At 38.9% G+C, this 19,730-nt stretch overlaps 5 protein-coding genes across 5 annotated transcripts in view; 1 reads left to right on the top strand and 4 right to left on the bottom strand.

Annotated features, from left to right (window-relative positions):
• Positions 1-3,389: 3,389 nt before the first annotated feature.
• Positions 3,390-7,008, top strand: LOC104801681 (uncharacterized protein At1g04910-like). The gene is made up of 10 exons (XM_010525006.2): positions 3,390-3,815; positions 4,258-4,314; positions 4,401-4,482; positions 4,565-4,635; positions 4,962-5,050; positions 5,162-5,365; positions 5,473-5,743; positions 5,888-6,115; positions 6,210-6,407; positions 6,510-7,008. Exons 1-10 carry the CDS (start codon positions 3,672-3,674, stop codon positions 6,717-6,719), a joined length of 1,554 nt encoding a protein of 517 aa, XP_010523308.1. The 5' UTR covers positions 3,390-3,671; the 3' UTR covers positions 6,720-7,008.
• Positions 7,009-7,058: 50 nt separating this feature from the next.
• LOC104801682 (mechanosensitive ion channel protein 2, chloroplastic-like) lies at positions 7,059-9,986 on the bottom strand. Its single transcript, XM_010525009.2, has 10 exons — positions 9,876-9,986; positions 9,681-9,778; positions 9,484-9,597; positions 9,315-9,375; positions 8,963-9,112; positions 8,773-8,883; positions 8,466-8,633; positions 8,260-8,373; positions 8,012-8,068; positions 7,059-7,933 (listed from the first exon to the last, which is right to left on the bottom strand). The coding sequence occupies exons 1-10, from the start codon at positions 9,924-9,926 to the stop codon at positions 7,223-7,225; spliced, it is 1,635 nt and encodes a 544-aa protein (XP_010523311.1). The 5' UTR covers positions 9,927-9,986; the 3' UTR covers positions 7,059-7,222.
• Positions 9,987-12,676: 2,690 nt separating this feature from the next.
• On the bottom strand, positions 12,677-15,004 carry LOC104801716 (mechanosensitive ion channel protein 2, chloroplastic). Its single transcript, XM_010525053.1, has 10 exons — positions 14,862-15,004; positions 14,667-14,764; positions 14,470-14,583; positions 14,301-14,361; positions 13,949-14,098; positions 13,759-13,869; positions 13,452-13,619; positions 13,246-13,359; positions 12,998-13,054; positions 12,677-12,919 (listed from the first exon to the last, which is right to left on the bottom strand). The coding sequence occupies exons 1-10, from the start codon at positions 14,910-14,912 to the stop codon at positions 12,677-12,679; spliced, it is 1,167 nt and encodes a 388-aa protein (XP_010523355.1). The 5' UTR covers positions 14,913-15,004.
• Positions 15,005-15,169: 165 nt separating this feature from the next.
• LOC104801715 (mechanosensitive ion channel protein 2, chloroplastic) lies at positions 15,170-17,497 on the bottom strand. The gene is made up of 10 exons (XM_010525052.1): positions 17,355-17,497; positions 17,160-17,257; positions 16,963-17,076; positions 16,794-16,854; positions 16,442-16,591; positions 16,252-16,362; positions 15,945-16,112; positions 15,739-15,852; positions 15,491-15,547; positions 15,170-15,412 (listed from the first exon to the last, which is right to left on the bottom strand). Exons 1-10 carry the CDS (start codon positions 17,403-17,405, stop codon positions 15,170-15,172), a joined length of 1,167 nt encoding a protein of 388 aa, XP_010523354.1. The 5' UTR covers positions 17,406-17,497.
• A 165-nt stretch (positions 17,498-17,662) lies between these two features.
• LOC104801714 (mechanosensitive ion channel protein 2, chloroplastic-like) overlaps positions 17,663-19,730 on the bottom strand; it is a 2,718-nt gene continuing 650 nt past the window's right edge. The window contains exons 2-9 of the mRNA XM_010525051.1: positions 19,456-19,603; positions 19,287-19,347; positions 18,935-19,084; positions 18,745-18,855; positions 18,438-18,605; positions 18,232-18,345; positions 17,984-18,040; positions 17,663-17,905 (exon numbers count right to left, since the gene is read on the bottom strand). Coding sequence (XP_010523353.1) covers positions 17,663-17,905; positions 17,984-18,040; positions 18,232-18,345; positions 18,438-18,605; positions 18,745-18,855; positions 18,935-19,084; positions 19,287-19,347; positions 19,456-19,603 — 1,052 coding nt within the window. The remainder of the gene's footprint in view (positions 17,906-17,983; positions 18,041-18,231; positions 18,346-18,437; positions 18,606-18,744; positions 18,856-18,934; positions 19,085-19,286; positions 19,348-19,455; positions 19,604-19,730) is intronic.

The following is a 19,730-nucleotide window of genomic DNA, read 5'->3' as shown; positions in this document are numbered from 1 at the left end:
AGTGAATATAACTCGGCGATGTACCGAATCACATCAGTTTTGAAATTATGTGGTGAAACAGTTAGCGAAAATGAGATGTTGGAAAAAACCTTTTCAACTATGCACGCCTCGAACATTATCCTCCAACAACAGTATCGAGAAAAGGGGTATACAAAATACTCAGAAGAAATAGCAGCCTCCGAAAAGATTCTAAGAAATATCCCTAGGGCCGTGATAATAAAGTCTAACCGCCATAAAAGAAATTACCAAACTTAAGGTAACAAGTTCTTGACGTTTGAAAAATCAGAAATATCCCTAGGGCCGTGATAATAAAGTCTAACCGCCATAAAAGAAATTACCAAACTTAAGGTAACAAGTTCTTGACGTTTGAAAAATCATGAAGTAAATGGTACAGAACCTGTCGGCCGAGATGCATGATTTTTCATCAGTAATTCATTATTCTGCTCGGCCAATAGATTGAGCCACCGCGGGAGGTGGAAAGCGGACTCGATGAGTAGGAACTCGCCGTCGGTGTCCCAGACACGGATAGAGACGGAAGGAAACGCGACGGAGACGCGGAAGAGCAGGAAGACGGCGAACCACTCATCCTCGAGGTTGTCGCCGTAACGGAGCTTCCCATGGAGGTGAGGGATAGGCTTATCTGAGCAGATACAAGACGAGAGAGAAACGGAGAGAGAGAAAGGCTCGTGTTGCCATATGTACGGAGACGTGAATGGGGAAATGAAATTGATAATTTCCAGGTGAAACGATTGGAGGTCGGCGGAGGAGGAGGAGAGGGTGTAGTCTGGGAATACGGAGAAGAAAACAGTATCATCTGGGAGACGAGAGGAGGTCTGAGAGAAGAAAGCTGAAGAAGACGAGTCCGAGTCGGGTTCCGCCATAGCTGAGCTTCTTCCGTTCGTCGGCTACAAAGAGAATTCTAACGCTCCGAATAAACCCTCTGAAAGAGCCAGTAGCTTGCAAAGGCCAAACACCAATGTATATAATTGGATCATTGTGAATAATTACAAAAAGGCCACGATGATAATGTTTGGGCTTTGCACAGGCCCATTTATATCTTCGGTTATGGATTATTGGACCCTGTTGTGCTCAAATGGGTCCCGTATTTATGGCCCAGAGTTCTAATCTCTTCCTCCAAATTATGATTATTGTGACTAATCATTTTGTTCACCTCCGCCAATTTCAATCATTGCAGTTATAATTATAAATTATAGCACATTATATTCATTACTGAAAATTAACCTGCAACTAATCGAATAATTAGACTTTAATCCTAAGCAAGTGGTTTGTTTTTTTATCAAAGAAAAAACTCACAAAACTTAATCCACGACGCACAAATCACATTAAAGACCAATAAATATTACGACAAAAAGGTGTCGACAGTAGCTTCAGACCAAAGTATCGCATCTGCGCCAAGACAGAAACAAATAATAAGCCACTTTTGTATCCGCTAAGTCTATAATATTTGTACTTAGGTCCCAACGGTCATTTTGCTAATGAGAAAGTCCATTAAAATAGTTTGGGTAAGCCCAATTATATATCCACTACCCACTTTACAATTTGGAGGCTCGGATTTGGTACTCAAAATCGGCTTCGGCCCATATATGGATTTGATCCAATTACCCCCCAAAAATACGGATCCTTTCAATATATATATTGTGTTTATGAACAAAACCAATTAATTTTTCTTGGTTTTCATATATTTTTTTTTTCATATTTTTTTCACACGATATTCGTATATATACAAGTTTGAAGATTGCTTGTAGAACCCACATATAAACAAATTAATAAATAAACAAACAAGAGAAGATTTCGTCGGTTTATCAAATCTAATTACCTATTGTATTAATTAATCATGCGCTGATTTTTTTTTATATGATGAATAGAATCAAACATTTAATTTTTAGCGCAGACTAAATTATGTTTTAGAAAGCAACTATAGAGAAATTACTAAACAAACCTTTTTTATTGTGTTGGACGCCTAAATAGTTGTTGGGAAAATATAAAAAGGGATAATCCCTTGGATATGCATGTGATTTTTCATCACAGGATGTGACAAAAAAACATATTACACTTGCGCTTACTAATGATTTTTTTTGATAAAAACTTACTAATGATTTTCCACGTGAAATGATTGGAAAATTATAGAAAATCTTATATAATACCGTAAAATATATCAAATAAATATCTAAAATATTATTTTAATTTAATTAATATCTTAAATATTAAAATATTTTAAATATATATTTTAACTAATATAATTAATAATAATTAACAAATTAAATTCAACGATCTATAAATTAAATGTTAATTTTTAAAATAAAAATAATATAAATTAGATATTAATTTTAAAATAAAAAATAAATTAAGATTATAAACTATTTTGATTTTTTGAATTAAAATATTTATTTAAAATATTTTTCAATTTAAAATATTTTAATATTAATAAAATAGAATTAAAAATTTAAAATATTTATTTGATATATTTTATAAAATTAAAATGTTTATATAGGATTTTCTAAAAAATTCATATAAATATAAACTAAAACTATCAACGCACTCTATATATATATATCATTGAATAGTTACAGATGCTCGCATAAAAATATTGATTTTATAATCCTTTTTTTTTATAAAAAGGGACACTAATGGTTATAGAGGACACGCGGCGAATAAAGGATCTTTGGTGGGCCGAAATGAATGTACAACTCATAATTTCGAGGACACGTCAACAAGTGTCGGTGGCGGTTTTTCCATTCGTTTTGTTTTTTAATGACGGTGTTATAACCAAACATGGATATTTTGGTTTTAAAACTCCATTATTTTATTTTTTTTTATGATCCGGGATGGAATTCCATTATTCAATTGTTTCCAATTGATTTCCTCATACTATTTTATTAGATTTGATAATAACGACATTTGTATCTTCATTTTTTAGTTCCATATATAATCTATTCACAGAATCATTTTATGAAACTATATTAAGTTTGAACAAAAATATGGAAATTGCGAGAAATAGGCTTACATTGTCAAAAGGAATTATTTTTTTATAAATACTTTATATGATACGTTTATATAAGGTTTAATGACATTAGGTAATATTTATTTGTCAAGAATCTAATTAATGAGTGAAATAAAAAAGATGGGTATGAAATTGAACACTGATTAAAATGACAAAAAAATGTTTAATCACCGATTTTTTTTTTCTTTGGTGAGAGAAAAAAAAGGTTTTGTTCATTGTGCTGAAAGTACGGGGGCCCATGACAGAGCGAATTTAACGGATAGGTGTCCATGTGAGATGGCTTTAAAATCAGCTCTCGATGATTAATTGAAAAAAAAAAAAAAACTTGTTGGAAGAGATGAAAGTTTCTGCATTTAATCCAAAAGAGTGAAGGAAAAACAAAACACTGATTTCCCGAGAACCGCGAAAAGGTGGAAGAAGGAGCGAAGAGAGAAGAGAACACAGCTGATATATGTGACTCTGGTTCTTTTCTTTCTTTCTTTTTTTTTTTAAACTTTTGGCTCTTGTGGCTGTGGACTGTGGTTGCTTCTCCTGCGTCGTTTTCCGACAACCTTTGATCGTTTTCGGCTGTTTCGTGACTGGGTTTTGATCAAAGCTTGGAGCTTTCCCCAGAAACTTGATCTGGGTTTCCTTCATTTTGCCCAAGAAGATGAATCTTTACGAGAAATGCACCAGTGATGTTGCCCAGATTCTGAGAGGAGGAACTCTCTTCGTGCTCCTCGTCTTGCAGTTTCCAGTTCTTTTCCCTCATTTTTTCGGTCTCCTCAGCCACGCTGCTTCTTCCAAGCCATCTGTAAGTTGCAATTTTTCGGTCTTTTCTTCCTCTCTCTCTCTCTCTCCGATAACCTTTTTCTCTTTTTCAGACAAGCTTGCCTTTTTCTGGTAAGAACTTTTTTGTTCCCCATGGTAAGTAAGTTCACTTGAACATTGGATTGTGATGCTGGAAATGGTATTTTGCTTTGCCTGTGTGTGTTGTACATGGTAGTCGGTTTATTACATCAGGAAATTTTCCAGTTCAACTCGAGTTCCTCTGGGGCCTTTGCGTTGAACTGGATAATTAGATTAGTCTCCATATTCAGTAAATTTTTGTTTTGAGCAATATAAGCACCCATTAACTGGAATTGACTGCTATCAGACTGCCGAATAATTTAGGATTAATTATTCAAGTCAGAATTCTGGCCGTTTGACAAGATCAGCTAGTGGTACTGTTTGATGAACTCAGCAACTTGTTGCAGGAATGGAACGCCGTGAAACCTAGGCATTTGTCTCTGCTCAAGAGTGCAGTGCAACGTGTAAGTCATATGTTTCTTTGTGGCTCCTCTGGTTCTGTAATAGAACCAAGAATCATTTGAGTTTTTTTCCCCTCGTTTTTGTCCAGTCCAGTGGAGAACAGTCTGATCTCTGGAGGCCTTTGACTGATCAAGGATGGAAACCGTGCATTGATCCAGGAAATGCCCCTTGTAAGTCTTGAACAAATGATCGTTTTATCGTTTCTTGCTTTCGTGTGTACTCAACTTTCTTGCGTGATCATCTATGGGGCAGCAATACCAGAGAAATCAGAAGGTTACATCCAGGTGTTTCTCGATGGAGGGCTGAACCAGCAGAGAATGGGGGTAAGTTGTATTCAGGTTTGCTCGGTATCTACCCGGAAATAAAAATCTCAGCTCTTGAACAAATGATCGTTTTATCGTTTCTTGCTTTCGTGTGTACTCAACTTTCTTGCGTGATCATCTATGGGGCAGCAATACCAGAGAAATCAGAAGGTTACATCCAGGTGTTTCTCGATGGAGGGCTGAACCAGCAGAGAATGGGGGTAAGTTGTATTCAGGTTTGCTCGGTATCTACCCGGAAATAAAAATCTCAGCTTTCCATTAAATTCTTGTACAAAAATTGCATTCCAACATCTGATTCAAAAGCTTTTTTTTTTTTTTGTTTACAGATATGTGATGCAGTTGCAGTTGCAAAGATACTAAACGCCACTCTCGTCGTTCCGTATCTCGAAGTGAATCCTGTTTGGCAGGATTCCAGGTAATGTTTGTTTCTCAAGAAAGTTTGCTGTCTTTTGTAGTTCCGGTCCAGAGAGAATTCCTGATGTTCTAAGCTGAAATTCCATCTTCTTTTTCTTTTTCATGGGTACAGTTCGTTTGTGGAAATCTTTGACGTGGATCACTTTATTGATGTATTAAAGGATGATGTAAGGATAATCAAAGAACTGCCTGAAAAATTCTCATGGAGTACGAGAGAGTACTATGCCACAGCAATCCGTGAAACCCGTGTGAAGACTGCACCTGTCCATGCTTCTGCCAATTGGTATCTCGAGAATGTTTTGCCTGTTCTTGAAAGGTATGCCCTTTAAGCCGAACAGATTTTCAATGAAGAATGCATGCAAGTTTCTGAATCTCAAAACCTCGAATATAATCAATATGTATGGTTTTTGGTATCTGATGTAGTTTTGGGATTGCTGCTATTGCCCCATTCTCACACCGTCTATCCTTCGATCATTTACCTCCGGAGATCCAACGGCTGAGATGCAAAGTTAATTTCCGGGCACTGAGGTTTGTCCCCCATGTTAGAGAACTTGGCGATGCTCTTGTAAGTCGTCTTAGAAATCCGTCATGGAGAAACAAAGAACAGAATGTGGATCACTTGACGGATATAACCAACTCTCACAGCAGACAAGAACCTGGGAAATTCGTTGTTCTTCACCTCCGGTTCGACAAGGTTGTCATGCTCATCTTCTGTTCCACATTCCTTTCTTATCGTTGTGAAATCTCATTATAGATTCTTGATTTCCTGAGATGGGGTTGAGAGAAGGTTTTTGTTTGATCTGTCGTCAGATAAAACCGAGTATTTGTATGTTTTCAGGATATGGCTGCTCATTCTGCCTGCGATTTCGGTGGGGGAAAGGCTGAGAAACTGGCGTTAGCCAAATACAGACAAATGATATGGCAAGGAAGGGTACTCAACTCGCAATTTACAGACGAAGAGCTGAGGAGCCAAGGGCGATGCCCGTTGACACCGGAAGAGATGGGCCTTCTTCTCGCCGCTCTCGGTTTCGACAACAACACCCGTCTCTATCTCGCATCCCACAAGGTCTTTTCCTCATCGATCCTTCCGGGCATATTCCCTCATCAAGGAACGACTTTCTTGGTAGCTGAAAAGTTCTTGGTCAAATCTTGCTGTGTAGGTATATGGAGGGGAAGCTAGGGTTTCAGCACTAAGGCAAGTGTTTCCAAGAATGGAAGACAAGAGAAGCCTTGCTTCATCAGGGGAGCGAGCTCGTATCAAAGGAAAGGCGTCTCTTTTGGCAGCGGTTGATTACTACGTGAGCATGCACAGTGACATCTTCGTCTCTGCCTCTCCAGGAAACATGCACAATGCCCTTGTCAGTAAAAAAAACTTTCATCTGCTGATTTTACGTCTCTTTTCTCCATGAAAACTGTTCGATGTAAAGAATTTCGGGATCTTGAAACGATTTTATGTGCAGGTGGGTCATAGGACATTCGAGAATATGAAGACCATAAGGCCAAACATGGCGTTAATAGGACAGATATTCCTCAACAAAAGCTTAACCTGGATCGAGTTTCAGCAGAAAGTGGGTGAAGGGCATGTGAACAGACAGGGCCAGATCCGTTTAAGGAAGCCGAAACAGTCGTTATACACTTACCCTGCTCCTGACTGCATGTGTCACGTCTGATCCATCTCATCTCTCTCTCTCTCGTTCTTGGTTGGCAGAGGATCCATGGCTATAGCGTACACGATAGTGAGAGGAACAATAAAATCATTCGCGGGTTTGATGCGATGATACCTATTTATTCACTACGGTAGTTGAGGAGAGGCCAGTGTGTAGATATAGCTGGTTTTCATAATATTGGAGCGGGAAGATATGTTCATGTTTCTGATTTACGCTTAGGTTCTGTCTTTTCTTCGGATTGTAATAAATTCTGGGATTCTGTCCAATCAGAAAAACGATATCAGTGATGATATATAATCCTCTTACATATGTTTGGCTTCGGTACACACTTTCGGAAAAAAATGAAAGCCAAAACCCATACTGGTATGGGCAATATCCTGACACCTAATTCATACTGTCTGATCATCGCCATTGCAGCATTAACTGTTTCAATGTATCATCTCATCTGTAATGAAATATACATTGCATTTTCTGATTCAGTACAATACGTCCGTAACTTCATTAGACTACTCGTCGGTATTTGCTTGGACTTGCCCATCTTTCTTCTCCTTGTCACCTGTGGCAGACCCATTTCCATTTCTTCGAGCTCCAGCCAGTTCCTTGGCGTCTGCTACAATGGCAGAAGAAGGTGAATGTGAATGCATCTCTTCCTCGATGGGGAGAGTTCTCTTTGAGCCTTCTAACGCAACCCCAAGCACGATATTCTCCTCGAGAGCTGATGATCTTGACACCGACGGCAACCCATCTGCTTTCTCAGTTTCACGTTGTTGTTCATCGTTCCTGGTGGGTTTCGTGCCGAAACTGCTTTTGATCTTTGCTTTTTCAGCTCCGGATGTCTCTGAATCTTTTACCGGATTTGGTTTCGAGATAGATTTTGTTGCTGGTTTCGCTCCCGGTTCATCTGTTACCTTGCTGTTGGTATCAGAAATCAGAGCTTCTTTGGTCTTGGAACTTGAACTCTTGCTTTCTTGCTCTCCAGTAGATTTTGATGCCCGGTTTTGAGATTTTGATCTGTCTTCTCCGTTGATTTTGTAAGAAGGTTCGATTAGTAACAATGGCCGTCTGGACGAAACACCACCTTGGTTGTATATCGAATCTCCGAAGGGTGGGTTCTCCAAGTCAGAGTCAGAATACATCTTTCTTATTGTACGGATTGGTGTAGCAAGACGTGCTCGGTGGTGGCTTATGACTCTAAGAAGATCCAACATTATGGCTTCCTGTTTCATCAACAAAAACATCCTTAAAATTCATCGATGGAACACGACATATATGCCTGAGAAGAAACACCGTCTTACCTTCACACATAAGTATTCTTCGTGGTGAGACGTTTTCACAAAACACGAGATCAGTATCTGCAACAGGTTGGATAAAAAAAGGATCAGTATCTACAAAAAAAAAAAAAGCTCGAGAGAATCCATGTGTGAGCTCCTATCACTTCAAGCCAAGTATGTTTCCATTGAGAATCTTTGATTTTCTAATCAGTCATCAACTGAAGTAGATGCAAAACGGATAACTGAAATATAAGACAGCTGAGAAATCTTACCAAGAGGGCCTGGTTCTCGGGGTCAACATTATCAAGGAATACTCGTCTATGCAACCTCTGCTGCTCAACTTGAGGGTTCTTGGCCAATACCTTCCGCATGTCAGCTACGATATTCTGTTTAGAGAGAGGCCCAGAAGAACAAGAGAATCAGACAGAACATCTCCTAGTAGACAGAGACAAGGCATATGTAATGAGCAGAGACAGACATTTATTTTGCTAACATCCAAGTGGCTGATGGCTAGGTGAGTTTTGATACGCCAGTGAGTTTTCTGGGTAAGATTTCTGACAACATTGACTGTGAACTTGTGGTTCGGGATATGAACTGCTTCTCGGTCTTCACCCCTTATGATGGTCGGTGACCACCAACCCACATGCTGTAAAAGAGTTGCAGCAACCATTTCAGAAAAGTTAGTGTGCCAACCTTGAAAAGCAATATGAAATGTCATGAGTCCAGAGTTTTATAATCATTTGAATGAAGTAGCAATGCATTTCTTATAAATAAAAAATGCTAACCTCAACTGTACCAGAAACTTCATAACCTTCAATCTTGGTTTGGATCCACTCGTTCACAACAAACGGTCGAGTTGCATGAATCATAACACTTGAAAGGAAGTTTGTGAGTATCTGAAACAACCAAATCTTCTATATGAGCAATCTTTTTTCTCTTTTTGCACAAAAAAAGGAATGAGTAAGTTTTCTTCACCTCTCTGCCAGCAAGAGTAATCAGAACTGTCCCAAGACCTCCAGCAGTGAGCCACTTTTGCGTAGAGAAACCCAACAACTCCATGAATAGGGAAATAGCAGCAACCCATACTGCAGAGTAAATGGCTTTCCCCGCAAATTGGAATCCCATCTGTCCCATTCCAAAGACAAATAAGCAACCATTAAAAAAGAGATTAGATGAGAAGGAAAACTATTTTTTTTTAATACCAAAAAGATAATTATATTGATCATTAATTCTTGTATTTCTTTGTGGAAGCACTGTAACAATTTTATAGACAGCCGAGCCAATATTAATCAAAAGTGTGTATTTTGGTGAATTCTTCAGCACGTACATTTCTTGTATCATTCGGGTCACTTGTCTCTGTGAACAACTTCTGGGTTTGTTGGATAAGACTGCAAAGAAGTATCTGACCCATATCAGATGTCACGGAATGATGACGACATAACAAATTCAGACATAGCACTAGAAGCCATCGGTAACTGGAAAGACAGAACACTTACCTCGACAAGCAGTAAGCGAAAGCTAGTACAGTTGACAATGATCTCACGAAATTCAAAAGCCGGTCCTTCACAACTTGGCTTGCTTCAGTGGGTAAGACAACAGGATCTAACGCTCTACATAAGGAACATTCATAATGAGTAACACCATCTTACAACTATCTCAGCAATAAGCTTCAGGAAATCTATAATAGATATACCTGCAGATGAATAAGGCTCCTAACCACAGCAGCAGAGGTTGAATATACGAAGTCATAACATGGTACGTACTACTCTTCTTCCAGTTGTTATCACTCTTCTACAAGATTTCAAAGGTAATGATAGTCAGAATATCTTAAAAGAACAAGAGAAAGAAAACAGAGAACATATATCAATTTGAAATGACTGGCACATACATTGAATAGTTGGTTTCTTCCTTGACGAACAAGTGGCACTACACCCCACATCGAGAAAATAAGAAGGGCAACAGCCGGAACCAACTTATATACAACAGGGAAATTTTGAATGGCATTGTAAGACCTGCATATAACCAAAAACCAAGTGCAAATATTTGCCAAATCATAAACAAGGGCACTTGTCAGAAGAAACAGAAATGCAATCCTTCAAAAATTCCAAAAGAACAATGGCAATACCAATGCATCCTCATCAAAGAAGAGAAGTGAAATTGCACTAACTACAACAGTTTCACATTCTACTAGGGTGCTCAATATAATTTTGATGCCCGGTTTTGAGATTTTGATCTGTCTTCTCCGTTGATTTTGTAAGAAGGTTCGATTAGTAACAATGGCCGTCTGGACGAAACACCACCTTGGTTGTATATCGAATCTCCGAAGGGTGGGTTCTCCAAGTCAGAGTCAGAATACATCTTTCTTATTGTACGGATTGGTGTAGCAAGACGTGCTCGGTGGTGGCTTATGACTCTAAGAAGATCCAACATTATGGCTTCCTGTTTCATCAACAAGAACATCCTTAAAATTCATCGATGGAACACGACATATATGCCTGAGAAGAAACACCGTCTTACCTTCACACATAAGTATTCTTCGTGGTGAGACGTTTTCACAAAACACGAGATCAGTATCTGCAACAGGTTGGATAAAAAAAGGATCAGTATCTACAAAAAAAAAAAAAGCTCGAGAGAATCCATGTGTGAGCTCCTATCACTTCAAGCCAAGTATGTTTCCATTGAGAATCTTTGATTTTCTAATCAGTCATCAACTGAAGTAGATGCAAAACGGATAACTGAAATATAAGACAGCTGAGAAATCTTACCAAGAGGGCCTGGTTCTCGGGGTCAACATTATCAAGGAATACTCGTCTATGCAACCTCTGCTGCTCAACTTGAGGGTTCTTGGCCAATACCTTCCGCATGTCAGCTACGATATTCTGTTTAGAGAGAGGCCCAGAAGAACAAGAGAATCAGACAGAACATCTCCTAGTAGACAGAGACAAGGCATATGTAATGAGCAGAGACAGACATTTATTTTGCTAACATCCAAGTGGCTGATGGCTAGGTGAGTTTTGATACGCCAGTGAGTTTTCTGGGTAAGATTTCTGACAACATTGACTGTGAACTTGTGGTTCGGGATATGAACTGCTTCTCGGTCTTCACCCCTTATGATGGTCGGTGACCACCAACCCACATGCTGTAAAAGAGTTGCAGCAACCATTTCAGAAAAGTTAGTGTGCCAACCTTGAAAAGCAATATGAAATGTCATGAGTCCAGAGTTTTATAATCATTTGAATGAAGTAGCAATGCATTTCTTATAAATAAAAAATGCTAACCTCAACTGTACCAGAAACTTCATAACCTTCAATCTTGGTTTGGATCCACTCGTTCACAACAAACGGTCGAGTTGCATGAATCATAACACTTGAAAGGAAGTTTGTGAGTATCTGAAACAACCAAATCTTCTATATGAGCAATCTTTTTTCTCTTTTTGCACAAAAAAAGGAATGAGTAAGTTTTCTTCACCTCTCTGCCAGCAAGAGTAATCAGAACTGTCCCAAGACCTCCAGCAGTGAGCCACTTTTGCGTAGAGAAACCCAACAACTCCATGAATAGGGAAATAGCAGCAACCCATACTGCAGAGTAAATGGCTTTCCCCGCAAATTGGAATCCCATCTGTCCCATTCCAAAGACAAATAAGCAACCATTAAAAAAGAGATTAGATGAGAAGGAAAACTATTTTTTTTTAATACCAAAAAGATAATTATATTGATCATTAATTCTTGTATTTCTTTGTGGAAGCACTGTAACAATTTTATAGACAGCCGAGCCAATATTAATCAAAAGTGTGTATTTTGGTGAATTCTTCAGCACGTACATTTCTTGTATCATTCGGGTCACTTGTCTCTGTGAACAACTTCTGGGTTTGTTGGATAAGACTGCAAAGAAGTATCTGACCCATATCAGATGTCACGGAATGATGACGACATAACAAATTCAGACATAGCACTAGAAGCCATCGGTAACTGGAAAGACAGAACACTTACCTCGACAAGCAGTAAGCGAAAGCTAGTACAGTTGACAATGATCTCACGAAATTCAAAAGCCGGTCCTTCACAACTTGGCTTGCTTCAGTGGGTAAGACAACAGGATCTAACGCTCTACATAAGGAACATTCATAATGAGTAACACCATCTTACAACTATCTCAGCAATAAGCTTCAGGAAATCTATAATAGATATACCTGCAGATGAATAAGGCTCCTAACCACAGCAGCAGAGGTTGAATATACGAAGTCATAACATGGTACGTACTACTCTTCTTCCAGTTGTTATCACTCTTCTACAAGATTTCAAAGGTAATGATAGTCAGAATATCTTAAAAGAACAAGAGAAAGAAAACAGAGAACATATATCAATTTGAAATGACTGGCACATACATTGAATAGTTGGTTTCTTCCTTGACGAACAAGTGGCACTACACCCCACATCGAGAAAATAAGAAGGGCAACAGCCGGAACCAACTTATATACAACAGGGAAATTTTGAATGGCATTGTAAGACCTGCATATAACCAAAAACCAAGTGCAAATATTTGCCAAATCATAAACAAGGGCACTTGTCAGAAGAAACAGAAATGCAATCCTTCAAAAATTCCAAAAGAACAATGGCAATACCAATGCATCCTCATCAAAGAAGAGAAGTGAAATTGCACTAACTACAACAGTTTCACATTCTACTAGGGTGCTCAATATAATTTTGATGCCCGGTTTTGAGATTTTGATCTGTCTTCTCCGTTGATTTTGTAAGAAGGTTCGATTAGTAACAATGGCCGTCTGGACGAAACACCACCTTGGTTGTATATCGAATCTCCGAAGGGTGGGTTCTCCAAGTCAGAGTCAGAATACATCTTTCTTATTGTACGGATTGGTGTAGCAAGACGTGCTCGGTGGTGGCTTATGACTCTAAGAAGATCCAACATTATGGCTTCCTGTTTCATCAACAAGAACATCCTTAAAATTCATCGATGGAACACGACATATATGCCTGAGAAGAAACACCGTCTTACCTTCACACATAAGTATTCTTCGTGGTGAGACGTTTTCACAAAACACGAGATCAGTATCTGCAACAGGTTGGATAAAAAAAGGATCAGTATCTACAAAAAAAAAAAAAGCTCGAGAGAATCCATGTGTGAGCTCCTATCACTTCAAGCCAAGTATGTTTCCATTGAGAATCTTTGATTTTCTAATCAGTCATCAACTGAAGTAGATGCAAAACGGATAACTGAAATATAAGACAGCTGAGAAATCTTACCAAGAGGGCCTGGTTCTCGGGGTCAACATTATCAAGGAATACTCGTCTATGCAACCTCTGCTGCTCAACTTGAGGGTTCTTGGCCAATACCTTCCGCATGTCAGCTACGATATTCTGTTTAGAGAGAGGCCCAGAAGAACAAGAGAATCAGACAGAACATCTCCTAGTAGACAGAGACAAGGCATATGTAATGAGCAGAGACAGACATTTATTTTGCTAACATCCAAGTGGCTGATGGCTAGGTGAGTTTTGATACGCCAGTGAGTTTTCTGGGTAAGATTTCTGACAACATTGACTGTGAACTTGTGGTTCGGGATATGAACTGCTTCTCGGTCTTCACCCCTTATGATGGTCGGTGACCACCAACCCACATGCTGTAAAAGAGTTGCAGCAACCATTTCAGAAAAGTTAGTGTGCCAACCTTGAAAAGCAATATGAAATGTCATGAGTCCAGAGTTTTATAATCATTTGAATGAAGTAGCAATGCATTTCTTATAAATAAAAAATGCTAACCTCAACTGTACCAGAAACTTCATAACCTTCAATCTTGGTTTGGATCCACTCGTTCACAACAAACGGTCGAGTTGCATGAATCATAACACTTGAAAGGAAGTTTGTGAGTATCTGAAACAACCAAATCTTCTATATGAGCAATCTTTTTTCTCTTTTTGCACAAAAAAAGGAATGAGTAAGTTTTCTTCACCTCTCTGCCAGCAAGAGTAATCAGAACTGTCCCAAGACCTCCAGCAGTGAGCCACTTTTGCGTAGAGAAACCCAACAACTCCATGAATAGGGAAATAGCAGCAACCCATACTGCAGAGTAAATGGCTTTCCCCGCAAATTGGAATCCCATCTGTCCCATTCCAAAGACAAATAAGCAACCATTAAAAAAGAGATTAGATGAGAAGGAAAACTATTTTTTTTTAATACCAAAAAGATAATTATATTGATCATTAATTCTTGTATTTCTTTGTGGAAGCACTGTAACAATTTTATAGACAGCCGAGCCAATATTAATCAAAAGTGTGTATTTTGGTGAATTCTTCAGCACGTACATTTCTTGTATCATTCGGGTCACTTGTCTCTGTGAACAACTTCTGGGTTTGTTGGATAAGACTGCAAAGAAGTATCTGACCCATATCAGATGTCACGGAATGATGACGACATAACAAATTCAGACATAGCACTAGAAGCCATCGGTAACTGGAAAGACAGAACACTTACCTCGACAAGCAGTAAGCGAAAGCTAGTACAGTTGACAATGATCTCACGAAATTCAAAAGCCGGTCCTTCACAACTTGGCTTGCTTCAGTGGGTAAGACAACAGGATCTAACGCTCTACATAAGGAACATTCATAATGAGTAACACCATCTTACAACTATCTCAGCAATAAGCTTCAGGAAATCTATAATAGATATACCTGCAGATGAATAAGGCTCCTAACCACAGCAGCAGAGGTTGAATATACGAAGTCATAACATGGTACGTACTACTCTTCTTCCAGTTGTTATCACTCTTCTACAAGATTTCAAAGGTAATGATAGTCAGAATATCTTAAAAGAACAAGAGAAAGAAAACAGAGAACATATATCAATTTGAAATGACTGGCACATACATTGAATAGTTGGTTTCTTCCTTGACGAACAAGTGGCACTACACCCCACATCGAGAAAATAAGAAGGGCAACAGCCGGAACCAACTTATATACAACAGGGAAATTTTGAATGGCATTGTAAGACCTGCATATAACCAAAAACCAAGTGCAAATATTTGCCAAATCATAAACAAGGGCACTTGTCAGAAGAAACAGAAATGCAATCCTTCAAAAATTCCAAAAGAACAATGGCAATACCAATGCATCCTCATCAAAGAAGAGAAGTGAAATTGCACTAACTACAACAGTTTCACATTCTACTAGGGTGCTCAATATAATTTTGATGCCCGGTTTTGAGATTTTGATCTGTCTTCTCCGTTGATTTTGTAAGAAGGTTCGATTAGTAACAATGGCCGTCTGGACGAAACACCACCTTGGTTGTATATCGAATCTCCGAAGGGTGGGTTCTCCAAGTCAGAGTCAGAATACATCTTTCTTATTGTACGGATTGGTGTAGCAAGACGTGCTCGGTGGTGGCTTATGACTCTAAGAAGATCCAACATTATGGCTTCCTGTTTCATCAACAAGAACATCCTTAAAATTCATCGATGGAACACGACATATATGCCTGAGAAGAAACACCGTCTTACCTTCACACATAAGTATTCTTCGTGGTGAGACGTTTTCACAAAACACGAGATCAGTATCTGCAACAGGTTGGATAAAAAAAGGATCAGTATCTACAAAAAAAAAAAAAGCTCGAGAGAATCCATGTGTGAGCTCCTATCACTTCAAGCCAAGTATGTTTCCATTGAGAATCTTTGATTTTCTAATCAGTCATCAACTGAAGTAGATGCAAAACGGATAACTGAAATATAAGACAGCTGAGAAATCTTACCAAGAGGGCCTGGTTCTCGGGGTCAACATTATCAAGGAATACTCGTCTATGCAACCTCTGCTGCTCAACTTGAGGGTTCTTGGCCAATACCTTCCGCATGTCAGCTACGATATTCTGTTTAGAGAGAGGCCCAGAAGAACAAGAGAATCAGACAGAACATCTCCTAGTAGACAGAGACAAGGCATATGTAATGAGCAGAGACAGACATTTATTTTGCTAACATCCAAGTGGCTGATGGCTAGGTGAGTTTTGATACGCCAGTGAGTTTTCTGGGTAAGATTTCTGACAACATTGACTGTGAACTTGTGGTTCGGGATATGAACTGCTTCTCGGTCTTCACCCCTTATGATGGTCGGTGACCACCAACCCACATGCTGTAAAAGAGTTGCAGCAACCATTTCAGAAAAGTTAGTGTGCCAACCTTGAAAAGCAATATGAAATGTCATGAGTCCAGAGTTTTATAATCATTTGAATGAAGTAGCAATGCATTTCTTATAAATAAAAAATGCTAACCTCAACTGTACCAGAAACTTCATAACCTTCAATCTTGGTTTGGATCCACTCGTTCACAACAAACGGTCGAGTTGCATGAATCATAACACTTGAAAGGAAGTTTGTGAGTATCTGAAACAACCAAATCTTCTATATGAGCAATCTTTTTTCTCTTTTTGCACAAAAAAAGGAATGAGTAAGTTTTCTTCACCTCTCTGCCAGCAAGAGTAATCAGAACTGTCCCAAGACCTCCAGCAGTGAGCCACTTTTGCGTAGAGAAACCCAACAACTCCATGAATAGGGAAATAGCAGCAACCCATACTGCAGAGTAAATGGCTTTCCCCGCAAATTGGAATCCCATCTGTCCCATTCCAAAGACAAATAAGCAACCATTAAAAAAGAGATTAGATGAGAAGGAAAACTATTTTTTTTTAATACCAAAAAGATAATTATATTGATCATTAATTCTTGTATTTCTTTGTGGAAGCACTGTAACAATTTTATAGACAGCCGAGCCAATATTAATCAAAAGTGTGTATTTTGGTGAATTCTTCAGCACGTACATTTCTTGTATCATTCGGGTCACTTGTCTCTGTGAACAACTTCTGGGTTTGTTGGATAAGACTGCAAAGAAGTATCTGACCCATATCAGATGTCACGGAATGATGACGACATAACAAATTCAGACATAGCACTAGAAGCCATCGGTAACTGGAAAGACAGAACACTTACCTCGACAAGCAGTAAGCGAAAGCTAGTACAGTTGACAATGATCTCACGAAATTCAAAAGCCGGTCCTTCACAACTTGGCTTGCTTCAGTGGGTAAGACAACAGGATCTAACGCTCTACATAAGGAACATTCATAATGAGTAACACCATCTTACAACTATCTCAGCAATAAGCTTCAGGAAATCTATAATAGATATACCTGCAGATGAATAAGGCTCCTAACCACAGCAGCAGAGGTTGAATATACGAAGTCATAACATGGTACGTACTACTCTTCTTCCAGTTGTTATCACTCTTCTACAAGATTTCAAAGGTAATGATAGTCAGAATATCTTAAAAGAACAAGAGAAAGAAAACAGAGAACATATATCAATTTGAAATGACTGGCACATACATTGAATAGTTGGTTTCTTCCTTGACGAACAAGTGGCACTACACCCCACATCGAGAAAATAAGAAGGGCAACAGCCGGAACCAACTTATATACAACAGGGAAATTTTGAATGGCATTGTAAGACCTGCATATAACCAAAAACCAAGTGCAAATATTTGCCAAATCATAAACAAGGGCACTTGTCAGAAGAAACAGAAATGCAATCCTTCAAAAATTCCAAAAGAACAATGGCAATACCAATGCATCCTCATCAAAGAAGAGAAGTGAAATTGCACTAACTACAACAGTTTCACATTCTACTAGGGTGCTCAATATAATTTTGATGCCCGGTTTTGAGATTTTGATCTGTCTTCTCCGTTGATTTTGTAAGAAGGTTCGATTAGTAACAATGGCCGTCTGGACGAAACACCACCTTGGTTGTATATCGAATCTCCGAAGGGTGGGTTCTCCAAGTCAGAGTCAGAATACATCTTTCTTATTGTACGGATTGGTGTAGCAAGACGTGCTCGGTGGTGGCTTATGACTCTAAGAAGATCCAACATTATGGCTTCCTGTTTCATCAACAAGAACATCCTTAAAATTCATCGATGGAACACGACATATATGCCTGAGAAGAAACACCGTCTTACCTTCACACATAAGTATTCTTCGTGGTGAGACGTTTTCACAAAACACGAGATCAGTATCTGCAACAGGTTGGATAAAAAAAGGATCAGTATCTACAAAAAAAAAAAAAGCTCGAGAGAATCCATGTGTGAGCTCCTATCACTTCAAGCCAAGTATGTTTCCATTGAGAATCTTTGATTTTCTAATCAGTCATCAACTGAAGTAGATGCAAAACGGATAACTGAAATATAAGACAGCTGAGAAATCTTACCAAGAGGGCCTGGTTCTCGGGGTCAACATTATCAAGGAATACTCGTCTATGCAACCTCTGCTGCTCAACTTGAGGGTTCTTGGCCAATACCTTCCGCATGTCAGCTACGATATTCTGTTTAGAGAGAGGCCCAGAAGAACAAGAGAATCAGACAGAACATCTCCTAGTAGACAGAGACAAGGCATATGTAATGAGCAGAGACAGACATTTATTTTGCTAACATCCAAGTGGCTGATGGCTAGGTGAGTTTTGATACGCCAGTGAGTTTTCTGGGTAAGATTTCTGACAACATTGACTGTGAACTTGTGGTTCGGGATATGAACTGCTTCTCGGTCTTCACCCCTTATGATGGTCGGTGACCACCAACCCACATGCTGTAAAAGAGTTGCAGCAACCATTTCAGAAAAGTTAGTGTGCCAACCTTGAAAAGCAATATGAAATGTCATGAGTCCAGAGTTTTATAATCATTTGAATGAAGTAGCAATGCATTTCTTATAAATAAAAAATGCTAACCTCAACTGTACCAGAAACTTCATAACCTTCAATCTTGGTTTGGATCCACTCGTTCACAACAAACGGTCGAGTTGCATGAATCATAACACTTGAAAGGAAGTTTGTGAGTATCTGAAACAACCAAATCTTCTATATGAGCAATCTTTTTTCTCTTTTTGCACAAAAAAAGGAATGAGTAAGTTTTCTTCACCTCTCTGCCAGCAAGAGTAATCAGAACTGTCCCAAGACCTCCAGCAGTGAGCCACTTTTGCGTAGAGAAACCCAACAACTCCATGAATAGGGAAATAGCAGCAACCCATACTGCAGAGTAAATGGCTTTCCCCGCAAATTGGAATCCCATCTGTCCCATTCCAAAGACAAATAAGCAACCATTAAAAAAGAGATTAGATGAGAAGGAAAACTATTTTTTTTTAATACCAAAAAGATAATTATATTGATCATTAATTCTTGTATTTCTTTGTGGAAGCACTGTAACAATTTTATAGACAGCCGAGCCAATATTAATCAAAAGTGTGTATTTTGGTGAATTCTTCAGCACGTACATTTCTTGTATCATTCGGGTCACTTGTCTCTGTGAACAACTTCTGGGTTTGTTGGATAAGACTGCAAAGAAGTATCTGACCCATATCAGATGTCACGGAATGATGACGACATAACAAATTCAGACATAGCACTAGAAGCCATCGGTAACTGGAAAGACAGAACACTTACCTCGACAAGCAGTAAGCGAAAGCTAGTACAGTTGACAATGATCTCACGAAATTCAAAAGCCGGTCCTTCACAACTTGGCTTGCTTCAGTGGGTAAGACAACAGGATCTAACGCTCTACATAAGGAACATTCATAATGAGTAACACCATCTTACAAACGTTCGGTCTCGACTGCAAAAGTCAGAACGGATGTTCTGCCTAGTAGAACGGACGTTCTGCATGGCAGAACGGACGGTCCAACCTTCCGTTCTGTGCCAATCAGTCCGTCACCCGTGGA

The sequence above is a fragment of the Tarenaya hassleriana genome, unplaced genomic scaffold (genome assembly GCF_000463585.1).
Source record: "Tarenaya hassleriana unplaced genomic scaffold, ASM46358v1 Cleome73, whole genome shotgun sequence".
NCBI lineage: Eukaryota > Viridiplantae > Streptophyta > Magnoliopsida > Brassicales > Cleomaceae > Tarenaya > Tarenaya hassleriana.
Note: the sequence above shows the minus strand (reverse complement) of the source record. Positions and strands in the feature narration are given on the sequence as shown.